Here is a 16,595-nt window from a genome sequence, read left to right as displayed (position 1 = left end):
GCCCTGGCTGTCCTGGAACTCACTCTGTAGACCAGGCTGGCCTTGAACTCAGAAATCCACCTGCCTGGAAAGCATGAGCTGTCACTCTTAGGGAGGCCAGCAGACCAGAAGTATTAGTGGATAAATGACGATGCCTCCAAAGAAACAGGGACATTGACACTGCCTCATTACTGATACCTTCTCTTTTCATTTCTTTCTTTCCTTTCTTTCTTTTCTTTTCCTTTCTTTCTTTCTTTTTTTTGAAATAGGGTTTTTCTATGTAGCTTTGGCTTTTTTGGAACTCCCTCTGTAGACCAGGTTGGCCTTGAAAGGCTGAATTTAGAAATTTAGAAAAAGCATGTTAATGGAAATGCATTAATGTATAACCTTTACTTAAAGAAGGCATAGGAAGTCTCTGTGAGCCAGGAATGTAGACTGGTCAGTTCCAGGAACAGGATAGTGGTCAGCTATTAAGAAGATAACATTGCCCAGAATAAGGAACAGGACAATGGTCAGCCATTGAGAAGATAGCATTGACCAAAGCACAGGATATTGGTCATCTAAGTAGTCCTAGGTGCAGTCAGTCATTAAGAAGATATCAATGACCAAACCACATTTCCTCTAGACAATGAGTGTGCAGAATGACTTCCTTGTGATCTGGCTCAACTAGGGAGTGGGTTCCTTTAGAATTTTCTATTGTTCTCATGCTATGTATCCTTGGTCACCCCATCACTCCCCTCGGGTTATGGTTTTTCCCTTTAAATACCCCTCACTTCTTGTGTTCGGGGTCGAACCCCTCTGGCCTGCCAGGCTATGAGTTCGACCCCAGATCTGGAATAAACCTCATGTGATTGCAGCAAGATCGGTCTCTCGTGAGTTATTGGGTGGTCGTGTTATCCCAAGACTTGAGTGAGGGTCTCCCCAGCTATGGGGGCCTTTCAGCCTCAAACTCAGAGACCTGCCTGCCTCTGCCTCCCAAGAGCTCAGATTAAAGGCATGCACCACCACACCTAGCTTTGATATTTTACCATACATGAGTTTCAAATGGGAGGGGGGAAGTGGGTGGTGCGCCTGCAAGCCCAGTTATGGTTCTCTGTTTTTCAGGGGTCATCAAGTTAAGGCCAAAGCATAGGTCTCAGTGTGGATCTGTCCTATGCCAGCTGTGAGACTCATACCAGATAAAAGACAGATGTTTGACCAGCTGCTCATGAACAAGCAACTTTACCCTTTGGTGAATCTTGGTTTTCTCTCCTGAAAAGTGGGAGTGATAACCACAGCACCGTTAGGGGTAGATAACTCAGTGCTTGGCACTAAGCACTCCGCCAGCATTAAGTATGACTTAGTAATATTTCATGTAACTACTGGCTTACAATGACCCTGAGACTCAGAAACCACTGACTACAAAGCATAGGCTTAGAGAATTCAGAGCCCTTGATAAGGGACACAGACCCAGAACAAGTGGCCAGACTGGGATTTGAATCCGGGTTGGACTGACTGCGAGCCAAGCTCTTACCTGTATACTAGAGCTTGCTCACATAGGTGGACAGTCTCCTGAGGAGGCGGAGTCAAAAGGGCCCAGCAAACGAGGACCCCCTCCATAGCTGGAAGATCCTTCCGCTTTAAACATAATACTGTGGCCCCAAGGAAAGAGTGGCTGATGCCCTTAAGTAGCCATGTGAATGAGGGGCAGTGATTGCAGGCCTGGGTACCAAACTCAGGACTTCCCCCCACACCCAGCATCTAGGGTTGACCCTCTGCACCTCTGCCCCTCTCCAGTCTCTCTGCCTCCTGCACACCCACATCAGCCAAGAGCTCAGCTTACTTGATCTTTGGGCCCAGCAACTTGGGGAGATTATTTTCTGCTTTGTTGGGCTTCCTGTGGACGAGTATTCCCTGTTGCTCTCTGGCTTTCTGGAGACGTAGAAGTTTTAAATAAGTGAAGTCTTGTAGAGGATAGGATTTGATCTGAAATTCCTTAAATCTTTCCTTTGGAGATATTTCTATTAAGAGAAAGCACAGAAAAAACACGCCAATGGGCCTTGTGTAGCGTGGGGCGGTGGAGGAACACAGAGATACCTGCCTGAGCCCTAGTGCATGAAGGAAGGCAAGGAGGAGGTGTGGGGTTGGATTGGAATCCCATCACCTGGGAGGAGTGTAGGCGGAGTCTCTATGACTTTGAGGGCAGCCTTTTAGGCTAGCCAAGGCTACAGAGCCAGTGACGGAGAGGGGAGAAAGGGAGGGAGAAGAAGAAGGAGGCAGCTTCCATAAACGGCCCTCACTGGCAGCCCTGTATTAGATCTTTATGTCATTACATCTAGATAAAGAAATTAGCTTATGTAGGAAAGATGAGATGAAGACCAGAGAATTTAAATTGCCTTCTAAAAGACTGACTCTTAATTTGAACTCAGTTCTAGTTGATTCAAAGCTCCCTCCCTTCTTTCTACTAGTGGATCATATTTGGGGCTAGAGAATCCACTTAGTTGGTAGAGTGCTTGCCTAGCATGTACAAAGCTGAGTGTGATCTCCAAAGACCCATGTAAATAGTCAGGCATGGTGGCTTGTACTTAGTATCCCAGCCCTGGGGAAGGAAAGACAGACAGATCCTCAGGGCTTGTGGGCCACACAGCCCAGCCTACTTGGCAAGCTCTATGCCTTAGTAGGAGACTCTGCCTCAGAAAACAAGGTGGGCCAGTATGGTGGTTTGAATATGCCTGGTCCATAGGGAGTAGCACTGTTAGGAGGAAGTGTGTCACTGTGGGGGCGGGCTTTGGAGGACTCCTCCCATGTGCAGGCTCTACCCATTGCAAGAGAGAGCTTCCTCTTAGCTATGTGAGGATGCCAGTCTCTCCTGGCTGCCTTCAAATCAAGATGCACAGCTCTCACCTCCTCCAGCACCATGCTTCCTGCCTTGATGATAATGGACTGAACCTCTGAATCTGCAAGCCAGCCCTAATTAAATGTTGTCCTTTATAAGAGTTGCCTTGGTCATGGTGTCTCTTCACAGCAATGGAAACCCTAACTAAGACAGACTTGATGGCTCGTACCTTTAGTCCTCCTACTTAGGGGATACAGCCAGGGGGAATCTCTAGTTCAACTTCTGAAAGACAATGGCAATAAGGAGAAAGAATCACACTTCATGATGAAAACAAACTATAGGAGTTCATGAACACTAACCCATCCTTGGAAGACTCTTATGGCCAGAAGAGAAAAGTAAACATGATGCTGGAGGAATGGCTCCACAATTGAGAGCACTTGTTGCTCTTATAGATAATCTGAGTTTGACTCCCAGCACCCACAAGGTGGCTCACATCTGTAAACTCCTCCAGTTCCTGGGGATCTGACAGACACACACACATAGTATATATACATGCATGTAAAGTAGATGGGTCCCCACCCCCATTTTTTTTAAAGGTAAACACATCTAGGGAGCCACAAAGAACAAACCATGCTAGAACAGTGACTAAGCACAAGAATAGAAGAACACCAAACACTACAAAAATCATCAGAAACACAGGAGTTAATGTACATCTGACAATAATAACTCTGGAGCTCAATGACATCAATTCTCCAATAAAAAAGACATAGACTAGTAGATTGGATTTAAAAAGTAAACTGCATCTATTTGTTGCCCCCCAGGAAATGGACCCTACCATCAAGGATAGAAGCAACCAGAGAGCCGGGCAGTGGTGGCTCATGCCTTTAATCCCAGCACTTGGGAGGCAGAGGCAGGTGGATTTCTGAGTTCGAGGCCAACCTGGTCTACAGAGTGAGTTCCAGGACAGCCAGGGCTACACAGAGAAACCCTGTCTCAAAAAAAAAAAAAAGAAGAAGAAGAAGAAGAAGCAACCAGAGAATGAAGGGGTGGAGAGAAACATTCCAAACATATGGAACTAGAAACCAAGCAAGGGACAGCTAGTCCGGCATGCTCATGGATAAACCAGAGTCCCCAACAAAAACAAGGGGAAGGTAACTAAGACTGTCCTGTGACTTCCACATGTGACACGTGTATGCCCACATCCACATACACAAACATGCACACATGTATGTGTCAGCATGTCTATAATCTCAGCCTGTAATCTCAGCACTGGGGCTGTGAAAATGGGAGGATTCCTGGGGTCTGGTAGCCAGCCAGCCGAAAACAACCTGCAGAGCTCCAGATTCAGGGAGAGATCCTGTCTCAAAAGCTAAGATGCTGAACAATAGAAAAAAAACACCTGATGTTGACCTCTGACCGCCACGTGCACAATCCATGTACATACACGCCTGTATGCGCCCTCGTATAGACTCCCACTATACACACTACTGAAAGAGGACCGGTGGGGTGGCTCAGTGGTTAAAGACGCTTGCTGCCAAGCTGGATGACCCTAGTTCAGTCCCTGGTGGAATGAGAGCACCAACTCCGGGAGAGGTTGTCCTCTGACCTCCACACGTACAAACGACACACAAACACAAACCCTTCACTTGGAATTCCTATTGAATTAACTATTCTTCAGTGCTGTAATAAGAACACTTGGCTGAAGTAACTTAGGGGAAGGTTTGGTTGCTGTCCCAGTGTGAGGTGGTGTCACCCATCTTACTGGGGAAGACACAGCAGAGCTTATAGCAACCAAGACAAGCCTGGGACTCCTCACCCCCCAGTGGGTCAGAAAGTAAAGACATTAGGCAGGAAGTAGGGCAATCCCATATCCCAGGGTCTGCCCCACCAGTGATTACAGACCTCCTCCCGCCGGGCCCTACTTCCTAAAGGTTCTATACTCTTTGCCAACCATGCTACCAGTAGGGACCCTGTATTCCTAAAGGTTTCTAGAGGTTCCATAACCTTTCCCAACTGTGCTACCAGCAAGGGGTGTTATGAGTTTGTGGGAAGCTACTTCACATCCAAACTGCCACATATATGCAGAAATTTTCTTTTCCAAAGGAAGCTGAGAGGCTAGAGAGATGGCTCAGAGTTAGGAGTGCTTGCATCTCTTACAGAAGGCACCCATATTGTGTGGCTCACGCCTGCCTGTAACTCCAGTCCTTATCTCTATAGGTACCGGCGTGCATGGCATACATACGCTCACATACATAGATACGTAACTTCAAAGCAGAGGAAGACAAAAAGTATTCAGCCACAGAAAAGCTGAGAGAACTTGTCACCAGGAGCTGGACCGATGTCTCAGCAGTTGGGAGCATGCACAGCTATTGCAGAGTTCCCCTCACCAGGCTGCTCACAACCACCTCTAACTCCAGCTCCAGGGGATCCAGCGCCCTCTTCTGGCCTCCACCAGCACTTGGACACACAAGTCCAAACAGACACACACTCTCATATATATATCACAAAAAAATAAATTACATTTTAAAAGTGGAATACAAAAAGTGTTCTAGAAGTACTCCAGGAAGAAGGGAATGATACTGGATCTAAGTCTGGATCATACAAGGGAAAGGAGATTCTAAGAAATGGTAATCGTGTGTGTTAACAGAACAGTTCTTTATTCATTAGGTACATTTAGAAGGTAAGTAGGTAAGTGACTGAAGCAAATACTAATGGCCACATAGTGCTAAGGTGCGAGAATACAGTGCCATGCCTCGGAAGAAAGAAGTGAAATCCACTGTGTATGATTCAGTGTGTGACAGCAGGCTGACAGAAGCTACAGACGTGTCACGGTCATGTCACGGTCACGTCACGGTCATGAGACAGCCCTAAAATACGACATCATAGAAACAGTGAAGAACCAACAAGACAATCAGAGGAAACCATATAAGATAATTCAAAAAGCAGGGTCGAGTAAGAGAGGCCAGACAGAAGAAACAGAAAAGACACAGAAAGATGGTAGATTTCAACCTTAAACATGCTACATGTATTAAACATGCTACATGCAAATATCTTAGATGTCCTGGGAAAGGAAGAGATTGTCAGACTGAATTTAAAAATGAATAAAAGTAAGACTCAACTCCACACTGGCTTTAAGAAGCTCTTTTTGGGGCTGGCAAGATGGCTCAGTGGGTTAGAGCACTGACTGCTCTTCCAAAGGTCCTGAGTTCAGATCCCGGCAACCACATGGTGGCTCACAACCATCCATGATGAGATCTAATGCCCTCTTCTGGTGCGTCTGAAGACAGCTACAGTGTATTACGCTGAAGTGAGTGGGCTGGAGCGAGCAGGGCTGGAGCAAGCAGAGGTCCTAAGTTCAATTCCCAGCAGCCACATGATGGCTCATGACCATCTGTGCAGCTACAGTGTACTCATACACATAAAATAAATAAATCTTTAAAAAAGCTCTTTGTTGTTGTTGTTGTTCAGAACAACAATCTCTGGCTCAACAACTAAAACCTAATCTTGTAAGCCTTATTAAAATCTGACTCTTCTGGAGGTGAATCCTTGTGGATCCGCCATGATACTGAGAAACTCTAGCAGCTCCATCTTACCCTTTGCTGTCCCATTCTAGAAAGGACCTCACTCCCTCCTGTTTCCTCTCTTCCTCCGTCCAACATGGAAGTCCCATCTACTCGCCCAGTGATTGGCTCCTTTATTCATTAGGGGATTGGTTCACAAGAACAGCACCAGGCCTACCCACAATACTTGTCCCTTTCTCTTCTAATTAAAAAACAAAATCTCTCAATATAGAGCACAACTATTACCATTTTGCAATATATAAGGTATAGATAAACCTAACACCCAGTCCATCAATTTTGTCATTAAGATAGAACATTGTCATCTATGCTACATTAAAAGACTTATCATTGTACACCTGACTCATGTCCTGGCTTAAATACTATGGCATCTGAAAACCATCCTCTCAAATCTATTCTCTCAATGTAAATAGCCTGGGCTGGCTATGAGACTATATGTAGTTTTTCAACCCCATCAGAAATCCAAGAATGACCAACATTAACTGAAAATATATAGGAAGCTTAACACAGCTTCCAGAACTGAGACAAACTGTAGAGAGAGCTGCCAACCTCTACAGCCCCAGTAAGTCAGGAAGACGGAGCATGTCTTCAGCCTTCTGGCCCAGGATCATCTGACAGACCTTAGAGATACAGGAATATTAAGGACTAGCCTATTCTGTCTCGGCAGAACAAAGCTGTCCTAACCTGTAAATTGTGTCCTTTCAAGAACAGTGCAGGTCTGCCGGAGAGACCGGCAGTTTTCTTCTCAGTGGCCGCCTAGGTACAATGCACAGCCTCACCTGGAGGTAAGATGCTCAGGTAAGATGCTTCTTTGAATCCATGAATGGGAAGCTGCTAGACGCAGATGTTTCAACATTAAATGTCACATTCTGTGGATTTCTGACGTTTTTGAAAACCAATTATCTATATAAAGTAATCTGGACTGTTCTTCATTAACTACTCTCAGCTATTTCTAATTCAAATATCTGAAAACACCCTAACAATAAACTCAGAGCCATGAATTTGCTATTTGGCCCTTAACTCACAAGTTTAATCATCTCAGATCAGGTTTTTGTTGTTGTTGTTGTTGTTGTTGTTGTTGTTGGTTGTGGTGGTGGTGGTGGTGGTGGTTTTTCGAGACAGGGTTTCTCTTTGTAGCCCTAGCTATTCGGGAACTCACTCTGTAGACTAGGTTGGCCTCGAACTCAGAAATCTGCCTGCCTCTGCCTCCCAAGTGCTGGGATTAAAGGCATGAGCCACCACTGCCCGGCCTCAGATCAGTTTATAATGACAGTTACAGAAGGACTAGGTCTATGCCCTGTAATTTAAAATTTTTGTATCAATAGAAGAAATTTATACCAATGAAAACCTTGATTTTGCTTCAAAATAAAATTCTGTATGATCTATGCAATCAATTCTAGTTATTCCTCCCTGTTCCAATTATGACCATTTGACATACAACCTATAATAACCCCCTCCAGCCTCAAAGCCCAGAGAACTGGGGCAGCGACTCTTCATAACTTCTTCAAGCTGAATATGGGCATTGAGATATTTTTAAGGGTTGAGTAGGGTAGGGTAAATAGAGTTGGTTGGCCTTAAGAAAACCACACAAATGATTGATTTAGTCTCTGATGTCTGTCTTGACTAGATCTGGCTGAAAGTCCAAGACATCTGGAATTCAAGCAGAGACTCACCAAGGCTGTATATTTTGTAATATGCAAATCTCAAAACAATTTTTTGTTTGTTTGTTTTGTTTTCGAGACAGGGTTTCTCTGTGTAGCCCTGGCTGTCCTGGAACCCACTCTGTAGACCAGGTTGGCCTCGAACTAAGAAATCCACCTGCCTCTGCCTCCCAAGTACTGGGATTAAAGGTGTGTGCCCCCACTGCCCAGCTCTCAAAACAATTTTTTAGTATCATCAAGATAACCTTTTTGTTTGATTCTCTGGAATCTAGTTCTTCATGGGGTTTCCCTCTATCAAATATGATCCAAGCCGGGCAGTGGTAGAACATGCCTTTAATCCCAGCACATGGGAGGCAGAGGCAGGCGGATTTCTGAGTCCCAGGCCAGCCTGGTCTACAGAGTGAGTTCCAAGACAGCCAGGGCTATACAGAGAAACCCTGTCTTGTAAAACCAAAAAACAAAACAAAACAAAACAACAACTGATCCATATAACTCTAGTGTGAATACGTGAATTACCTTTTCCAAAGGCAAAAGACAAAACCTTTTCCCAAATCAGCATATCCTTGAGCCAGAAATCAGAAAACCCATTATTTAGACCTCTCTCCCAGAGGAATAATATAACCACAAAACTCAAAATCACACCCATTTTGAAAATCAAAGCAATCTAAAACAAATGAAGTGAACTAAAATACTGTATATACCTACACATAGGCCTTTCCTATCTTACCAAGCAGGAAAAGACACTCAAGATTCCCGTGAAGCCCACGTTAGCAGAATATGAGCTTTATGTGGCTGGTTAAACAATCTATATCATCTTTCTGTTTGGCTCTCTGCCCAGAGCCACAGACATATCTTATTAATACCTTTATAATATCTGTCTGTTGAACTCTCTACCTGGAGCCACAGACATAGATAAGGAATACATGTTCAAAGCAGGCAATGATTATCACTGCATTCTCTACTCTAGAGTCAGTGACTAATATTCCCTATCCTAGCTCAAATTAAAACAATTCAAAACAAATTAATATAACACTAAATATTATATATGTCTGTACTTGTTGCCAAGAGGATATAAAACCCAGTATTCCCATGGAGCCCACGTCAGACAGAATATGAGTATCCTGTGAGACAAGTAAAGCAATTTTATACCATCTTATGATTCGGCTCTCTGCCTAGAGCAGCCAACTTGTTATATCATCAATCTGTTTGACTCTCTGCCTGGAGCCATAGACATTTATTTTACTAATACCTGTTCACTGCCCTCTCTCTTGAAGTCAGTGACTAATTTTCCCTATCCTAGTTCAGAACCGCTGGTGAAATTCCCCACATGATTCGGACAAAATCTGTATATAAACCTATCCTAAAAGCAAATAATCCCAGTTTTATAAATTCACAGTTCAATCAATCTCTGCCACAAGAAATAGGCAACGTCCATTCTACAGCTCTCTGACTCAGAGCAGCCTGCACTCCCCACAGCAGGGGACCTCAGAGACTGCTTTCTTTTAAGTCCATGTGACTCATCTCATGTGACTCATCCCATGTGACTCATCTCAGCGCTACCCAGCTATTCACTTAAAAAAAAAGAAAAGAAATAAAATAAAACTCTAACTCTCTCTGGGCAGTGATGGCGCTCGCCTTTAATCCTAGCACTTGGGAGGCAGAGGCAGGCGGATTTCTGAGTTCGAGGCCAGCCTGGTCTACAGAGTGAGTTCCAGGACAGCCAGGCTATACAAAAAAACCCTGTCTCGAAACACCACCACCACCACCAAAAACAAAAACAAAAACAAACCCTCTAACTCTCAGGCTAGTAATCTTAAATTTCTAGTGGATTCTTTCCCAACACATTGGTTTACCAACTGTGGGAAATATTAAAAAAGCAGCAAGCACATTGTGCCTCTGCCCTCACAGCCTGGCGGACCATGCATTGGAGGGCAATGATTGACCTGTCTTTATCTCGTGGAGATTCTGACTCTGAACTCCACGATCTCTCCACCCAGCTCCCTAGGTTCCCACTGGTGGGTCACTACCACGCCAACCCCGTGTTTCAAATCCCCCATGGCCTTTGTGGTGCACCTCTGGTAAACACACGTTTTGCAGCCATACCTTTCTCTCTTGAACCCAGATAAGATGCTGTGTGAAGGAAAATGCAACACAGACTTAGTTCAGGAACAATGGTAACTCAATCTTGGGGTGTAACAGCTAAAATCTAACCTTGTAAGCCTTATTAAAATCTGATTCCTCCAGTGGCGAATCCTTGTGGATCCACCATGATACCGAGAAACTCTAGCAGCTCCATCTTACCCCTCTGCTGTCCCATTCCAAAGAAGTTCATTTTTTAAAGGTGCTTGCCACTGAGTCTCATGCCCTTAATCTCAGCATTCAGAAGGCAGAGGCAAGCAGGGCTCTGAGTTCGAGGCCATCCTGCTCTACAGAGTGAGTTCCATGTCAGCCAGAGCTACACAAAGAAACCCTGTCTGAGCAAGAAGGGGTGGGGCAGCCGTACTCACTGCCAAGCCTGGTAACCTGAGTTCAACCCCACAGGACCCCCATCACCATGGGGACAATTAACTGCTAAAACTTGTCCTCTCATAGGCACACATGCCCTTCCCATCTAAAATAAACAAAATGGTTTTTTTTTAAAGATTTATTTATTTATTATATATAAGTACATTTCAGCTGTTTCCAGGCACTCCAGAAGAGGGCATCAGATCTCATTACAGATGGTTGTGAGCCACCATGTGGTTGCTGGGATTTGAACTCAGGACCTTCAGAAGAGCAGTGGGTGCTCTTAACCGCTGAGCCATCTCTCCAGCCCAACAAAACGTTTTAAAAGATTAAAACAGACTTATTTTAGGGACCACAGATATAGTTCTGTGGTACAGTGCTTCCTCAGCACACTCAAGACCCTAGGCTTGATCCCCATTACCACACACACACAAAAGAAAAAAAAAATTCAAAACCTGAAAGAGAAAGAAAGAAAAAGCCATTTTAAATATAAAGCTACCCAACAATTAAATACAAATGAGTAGAAAGGGAAGTATCAAACTAATAGTAATCAAAGGAAGCTAAATTAATAGTATCAGAAAAAGGAGACTTTGAGTAAAGAATGCTACCAGAGACAAAGTTCATTTTAGGCCAAGAATGTAGCTCATGGCAGACCTGCCTGGTCTGTGCTGTCTGGGGCTCAAGGCCTAGCACCTTAAAAAGAAGTTCATTTTACTTGTCTTGAAGAGGTCAATATCAGCCTGTGATGAGGACGGGGCAGGATGGGGGGAATGGGGAGCGGAGAGAGGGAGAGAAAGAACATAGGAGCTGGAGATTAACTCTCAGCTCTTAGAGGGGAGAATCAGGAAGGACACAGACCCCTTGACTAACATCACCACCCCAGCTGACTAACATTCGCAGCACGCAGCACCAGATAACAGCATATTCTTTTCAAATGCAAATGGAGCATTTACCAAGATAGATTGCTTTCTGGGCCATAAAACAAGTTTCAACATGTTTGAGAGGATTCAAACTGTACCGAATATTTTATCATAGAAATAATAATAAATAATAAATGGCAAAGATGGCTGGATGGCCCCCAAATCTTTATAAATAACACTCTCATTAATATTCAGTGGGGACTAACTAACACCCACATTAATATTCAGTGGGTCAGAGAAGAAATCAAAAGAGAAATTTAAAAGTATTAAACATAGCACATCCAAATTTGTTCAGTACAGCCTTATATCTATGTATCAGTGCTGATGTGAGAGCTGACATCCCTTTTAGACTGCCTGTCACCTTGTAATGATGTTGACAAGTTTCTACCCTTTATTCATTCATCTAGGGAGTGGTCTATGAGTTTTGTATATTCATTTGTTTAACATCCAAATAATACCATGATATAAGGAACATAATTTACATTTTACAGGACCCAAGGACACGGATGTACAAGGAGACGACCATTTGTCCAGTGTCACACAGAACCCTGTGGTCTGAGCCTTAGCTTTTGTTTGTTTGGCTGGTTGATTTGGTTTTTCCAGACAGAATTTCTCTGTGTAGCCCTGGCTGTCCCGGAGCTCACTCTGTAGACCAGGCTGGCCTTGAACTCATAGAAATCTGCCTGTCTCTGCCTCCCAATCTCTGCTGGGATTAAAGCCGAGCACCACCACCGCCCTGCTCAGTAGGCTTTAATGCTGACACTGTCTGTAAAGACTTGAAGTGCCACTACCCTGTGAGGCAAACCTTGCTCTGTCAAACTCCAAAATTCTCTTTGCCACACCCTACATGTATTTTTCTCTCCTGCCCATCCACCCATGTTAGCTTCAGCTGTGATGGCAGAACAACTGGACACATCCTCCAGGTGACCCTTGGAGAGGCTGGATTATCATCTCAAGGGATTGCTGGGAGGAAGTTCAGAGCTGATACTTGGTAAAATGTGTAACCCCTGAGCCACTGAGGATGTCTGTTGAGGGCTGGGGCCTCATTACTCACACATATTACATACACATATACATACTCACACACACACATAGCACACAAACATGCCATACATAACCACACACACACATAAACATAGCACACAAACACACACATACACATACCACACACACATACATGCACACTCTTTCACACACACATACCACACATACATACATCACACATACACATACCATACAAACACACACATCACACAGATATACACACATATCTCACACACACACACACACACAAACATCTCTGTCTCTCTGTCTCTGTCTCTGTCTCTGTCTCTGTCTCTGTCTCTCTCTCTCTCTCTCTCTCTCACACACACACACACACACACACACACACACACCACAGGCTCTTGTGAACAGAACCAACATGACCCCAGAGTCAGGAAGCTACCACCTTAGGCAGATTCTAGTTCTTTTTTCTGACACTGTTCATGTTCAACAATAGGAAATGGAATCTGAGTAAGGCTGGAGCCCCTGACAAACATGAACGCTCTTGGTTTTCAGTAAACTGGGCCTGCACTCTGCAGGTCTCCATTCTTAGTCAAGAGTCTCACCTCTCCGAGCCTCGCTTTCTGTATCTGTGAAATGGGAATATAATTGTATCTTATTGAAACTCTGTGGTGATGGCAATTCTTGGTTGCCAACTTGACTTCATCTGGAATTAAATGGAGGGCACACCTGTGAGGGATTGTTGCTTAATTTGAAGTAGGAAAATCCACTTCTAATCCAAACCTTTGAAGTAGGAACACACGCCTTTACTTCAGATCTTTAGAGAGGGGAAAACCCACCTCTAACCTGGGCCACACCTTCTGCTGAAGGTGTGTCTAAGGACATGGAAGAAGTCCATTCCTTCACTGACATTTGAGCCTACTTCTTTGGGTTCCAGCTGAGACCTCCAGCCTTGTGGACTTAACAGCTGCTGAATTCTTGGACCGTTTATTCATAGGCAGCCATTGTCGGACTAGCTGGACCACAGCCTGTAAGCCATTCTAAAAAATCCCATTTCTAAATATACATATAGAGAGATTCATTCTATAATTTGTTACTCTAGAAAACCCTGACTAATGTATCCTTTATATGAATTACACTTACGTATAAACAGCCAAACTCCTGGGTATATGCAGAATTCAATGAATGATAGCAGTTACTCTTGGCATCTATGTGAACTTAGATGGGTGCCAGAGAATACACAGACACAATCATATCTTAGGACATACCTGAAACCATCCACAGTAGCAACAACACGAGTGTCTATTAATTCTGAGTCACTCTGAATATACACAAGATGCCTGGGATAGCCACAGGCCCTGAGAATATGGAGCTTAAATTCTAGGGAGACAGCTATTTAACAACCAATTCAGATTCAGTGTACGATTTCTGTGGGACAGACACGACAGAAGACAAATTCAGCAGATGCAAGTGGGATATAGTGAGAGCGGAGGGAAATGCTGCTTCAGCATGAGAAGTCTGGGAGACGTCTCTGAATAGAGATGCTTTGGTAAGATGTGAGAAGCGGGTGAGAGCTGGGGGAAAGACAGGGGTGGGGCGTGTGAGGCAGGAGAAAGCACTTCCATAGAAGAACCCAGCGAGAGGGAAGGGGCAGCCTGGCCAGCAGGCGGGACTCTCTGGTTTTTAAAAAAGAATGATCAAAGCAGAAAAAGGTGTCCACAAGTCTGTGCATTGGGGACTGGAGCCAGAGAGGGACCCAGGGGACACACCTCTCCCCAGCCAGCTGTGCTGTCAACTGCCAGATGTGGCCCTGTGACTTACCACTGTTGTGAACTCTCAGAGGCTTGTGGTCCAACAGCTCCAGTTGCTGCCAGACCCACTTGTAATAGGCACGACAGTCCCCCAGGGCTACCATTCGCAGGATCTCACAGCTGCCCTGGACACATCAGGGGATACAAGCAAAGGGTTAGACCTGGGCACCCAGGTAGGCCCGGCTTTGACCTCACCTGACCCCCTTTTGCTTTATTTGCTCAGTACATGTAGGTCAAGGTGTTCTCCTTGATAAAAACGTTACCTCCACATAAACAATTCAAACACCAATAGCAGCATGAGAACTACACATAGTACTGACACGGACCAAGGTCACCGTCGAGGATGGGATGGGACACTTGGTGGCGCTGTGAACCCCAGGTTGCACATCCTGTTGACGCTGACGTTCCCTGACTTCTCTAATTATATTGTAGTTAATTTCTAATCTTAGGCATGGTGACCTGTGGGGCTGGAGAGATGGCTCAGAGGTCGAGAGCACCGGCTGCTCTTCCTGACAGACTTGGTCACCAGCAACCACACAGCTCACAAACAGCTGCAACTCCAGTTCCACGGGATCGGACGCCCTCTCTGGCCTCTCAGATACCAGGCACACATGGTGCACTTACAGGCATGCAGGCAAAATGCCCTTCTACAGAAAACAAAACAAAAAAGGTCACCTAGGTTCCTAAGGAAAGTGAGTATAACGGATGACACTCACTCACCTTTCAGGTAACAGCAGATGAAAATGTGTATTAACAGAAAAGCAGGAGGAGGGGGAGAGGGAGGGGGAGTGGGGGACTATGGTAGCACACCCTTAATACCAGCAGAGACAGGCGGATCTCTATGAGTTCAAGGCCAGCCTGTTCTACAAGACAAATCTCAAGGCAGCTGTAATGAGATCCGATGCCCTCTTCTGGTGTGTCTGAAGACTGCTACAGTGTACTTATATAAATAAGAATAAATAAATTTTTTTTTAAAAAGAGAGAGAAACAGGGCTGGAGAGATGGTGGCTCAGCGGGTAAGAGCATCAACTGCTCTTCCGAAGGTCCTGAGTTCAAATCCCAGCAACCGCATGGTGGCTACATAGAGAAATTTTGTCTCAAAAGACAAAGAAAAAGAAACCCTAGTTATACTTCAGGCCAAATATTATTCTATGCTACTGCTTTTCTGTGTATGTGTGTACACGTTTGTATGTGTGCCCATGTGCCATGTATGTGTGTGTACGTGTGTCTGCATGTATAGACCAGAGGATGACATCATGTATCGTCTTCATTCTCTTATTTTTTTTTTTTAAGATTTATTCATTTATTTTATGTATAGAAGTACACTGTAGCTGTCTTCAGACACACCAGAAGAGGGCATCAGACCCCATTACAGATGGTTGTGAGCCACCATGTGGTTGCTGGGAATTGAACTCAGGACCTCTGGAAAAGCAGTCAGTGCTCTTAACCTCTGAGCCATCTCTCCAACTCCTCTACCTTTTGTTGTTGTTGATGTTGTTTTGTTTGTTTTTTGAGCCAGGGTCTGTCCCTGAACTTGGAGCTCTCAGACCCACTACACTCCTTGACCAGGGAACCCAAGCTATCTTCCTGCCTCTGTCTCCTCAACATACAGTTGAGTTGAAAAAACATACCAGGTATATGCACTAATATTATTTATTTAGAGGCTGGTTAAAGTGCTCTGTGGTAGGACTGGACAGGTAGCTCAGAGGTTAAGAACACCAACTGCTTTTCCAGAGGACATGGGTTCAGTTGCTGCTCCTACATGGCAGGCAGCTCACAAGCCATCTGTAACTACGGTTCCAGGGGATCCAATGCCCTCTTCTGAACTCCACAGGCATTGCACATGTGTTGCACACTCATACAGGTAAGCGAAATACCCACATACATAAAAATCAACCTCAAAGTAGCCTGTGGTGATATTAGGAGTGTCTTTGGGGAATTTTTGTTCGAGAAAAGGTACAAGCTGTCTTCTGGAGGATGGAAATGTTCAGTATGTTGATTTGGTGACGGTTGACAGGTGTAGAATTTGTCAAGAGAAATGGTTCAGGGCTGGAGAGATGGCTCAGCGGTTAAGAACACTGACTGCTCTTCCAGAGGTTCTGAGTTCAATTCCCAGCAACCACATGGTGGTCCACAACCATCTGTAATGAGATCTGATGCCCTCTTCTGGTGTGTCTGAAGACTGCTACAGTATACTTATATAAATAAGAATAAATAAATTTTTTTAAAAAAAGAGAAACGGGGCTGGAGAGATGGTGGCTCAGCGGGTAAGAGCATCAACTGCTCTTCCGAAGGTCCTGAGTTCAAATCCCAGCAACCAC

General features: G+C 44.7%; 1 protein-coding gene across 2 annotated transcripts in view; it reads right to left on the bottom strand.

Annotated features, from left to right (window-relative positions):
• The window catches only part of Cnbd2 (cyclic nucleotide binding domain containing 2), a 67,895-nt gene that overhangs the window by 11,804 nt on the left and 39,496 nt on the right, over nucleotides 1-16,595 (bottom strand). For both annotated transcript variants that reach the window (XM_031372484.1, XM_031372483.1), the window contains exons 9-10: nucleotides 14,285-14,399; nucleotides 1,802-1,979 (exon numbers count right to left, since the gene is read on the bottom strand). In XM_031372484.1, coding sequence (XP_031228344.1) covers nucleotides 1,802-1,979; nucleotides 14,285-14,399 — 293 coding nt within the window. The remainder of the gene's footprint in view (nucleotides 1-1,801; nucleotides 1,980-14,284; nucleotides 14,400-16,595) is intronic.

This window comes from Mastomys coucha, unplaced genomic scaffold (assembly GCF_008632895.1).
Source record: "Mastomys coucha isolate ucsf_1 unplaced genomic scaffold, UCSF_Mcou_1 pScaffold15, whole genome shotgun sequence".
NCBI classification, from domain to species: Eukaryota; Metazoa; Chordata; class Mammalia; order Rodentia; family Muridae; genus Mastomys; species Mastomys coucha.
This window is presented reverse-complemented; position numbering and strand designations above follow the sequence as displayed.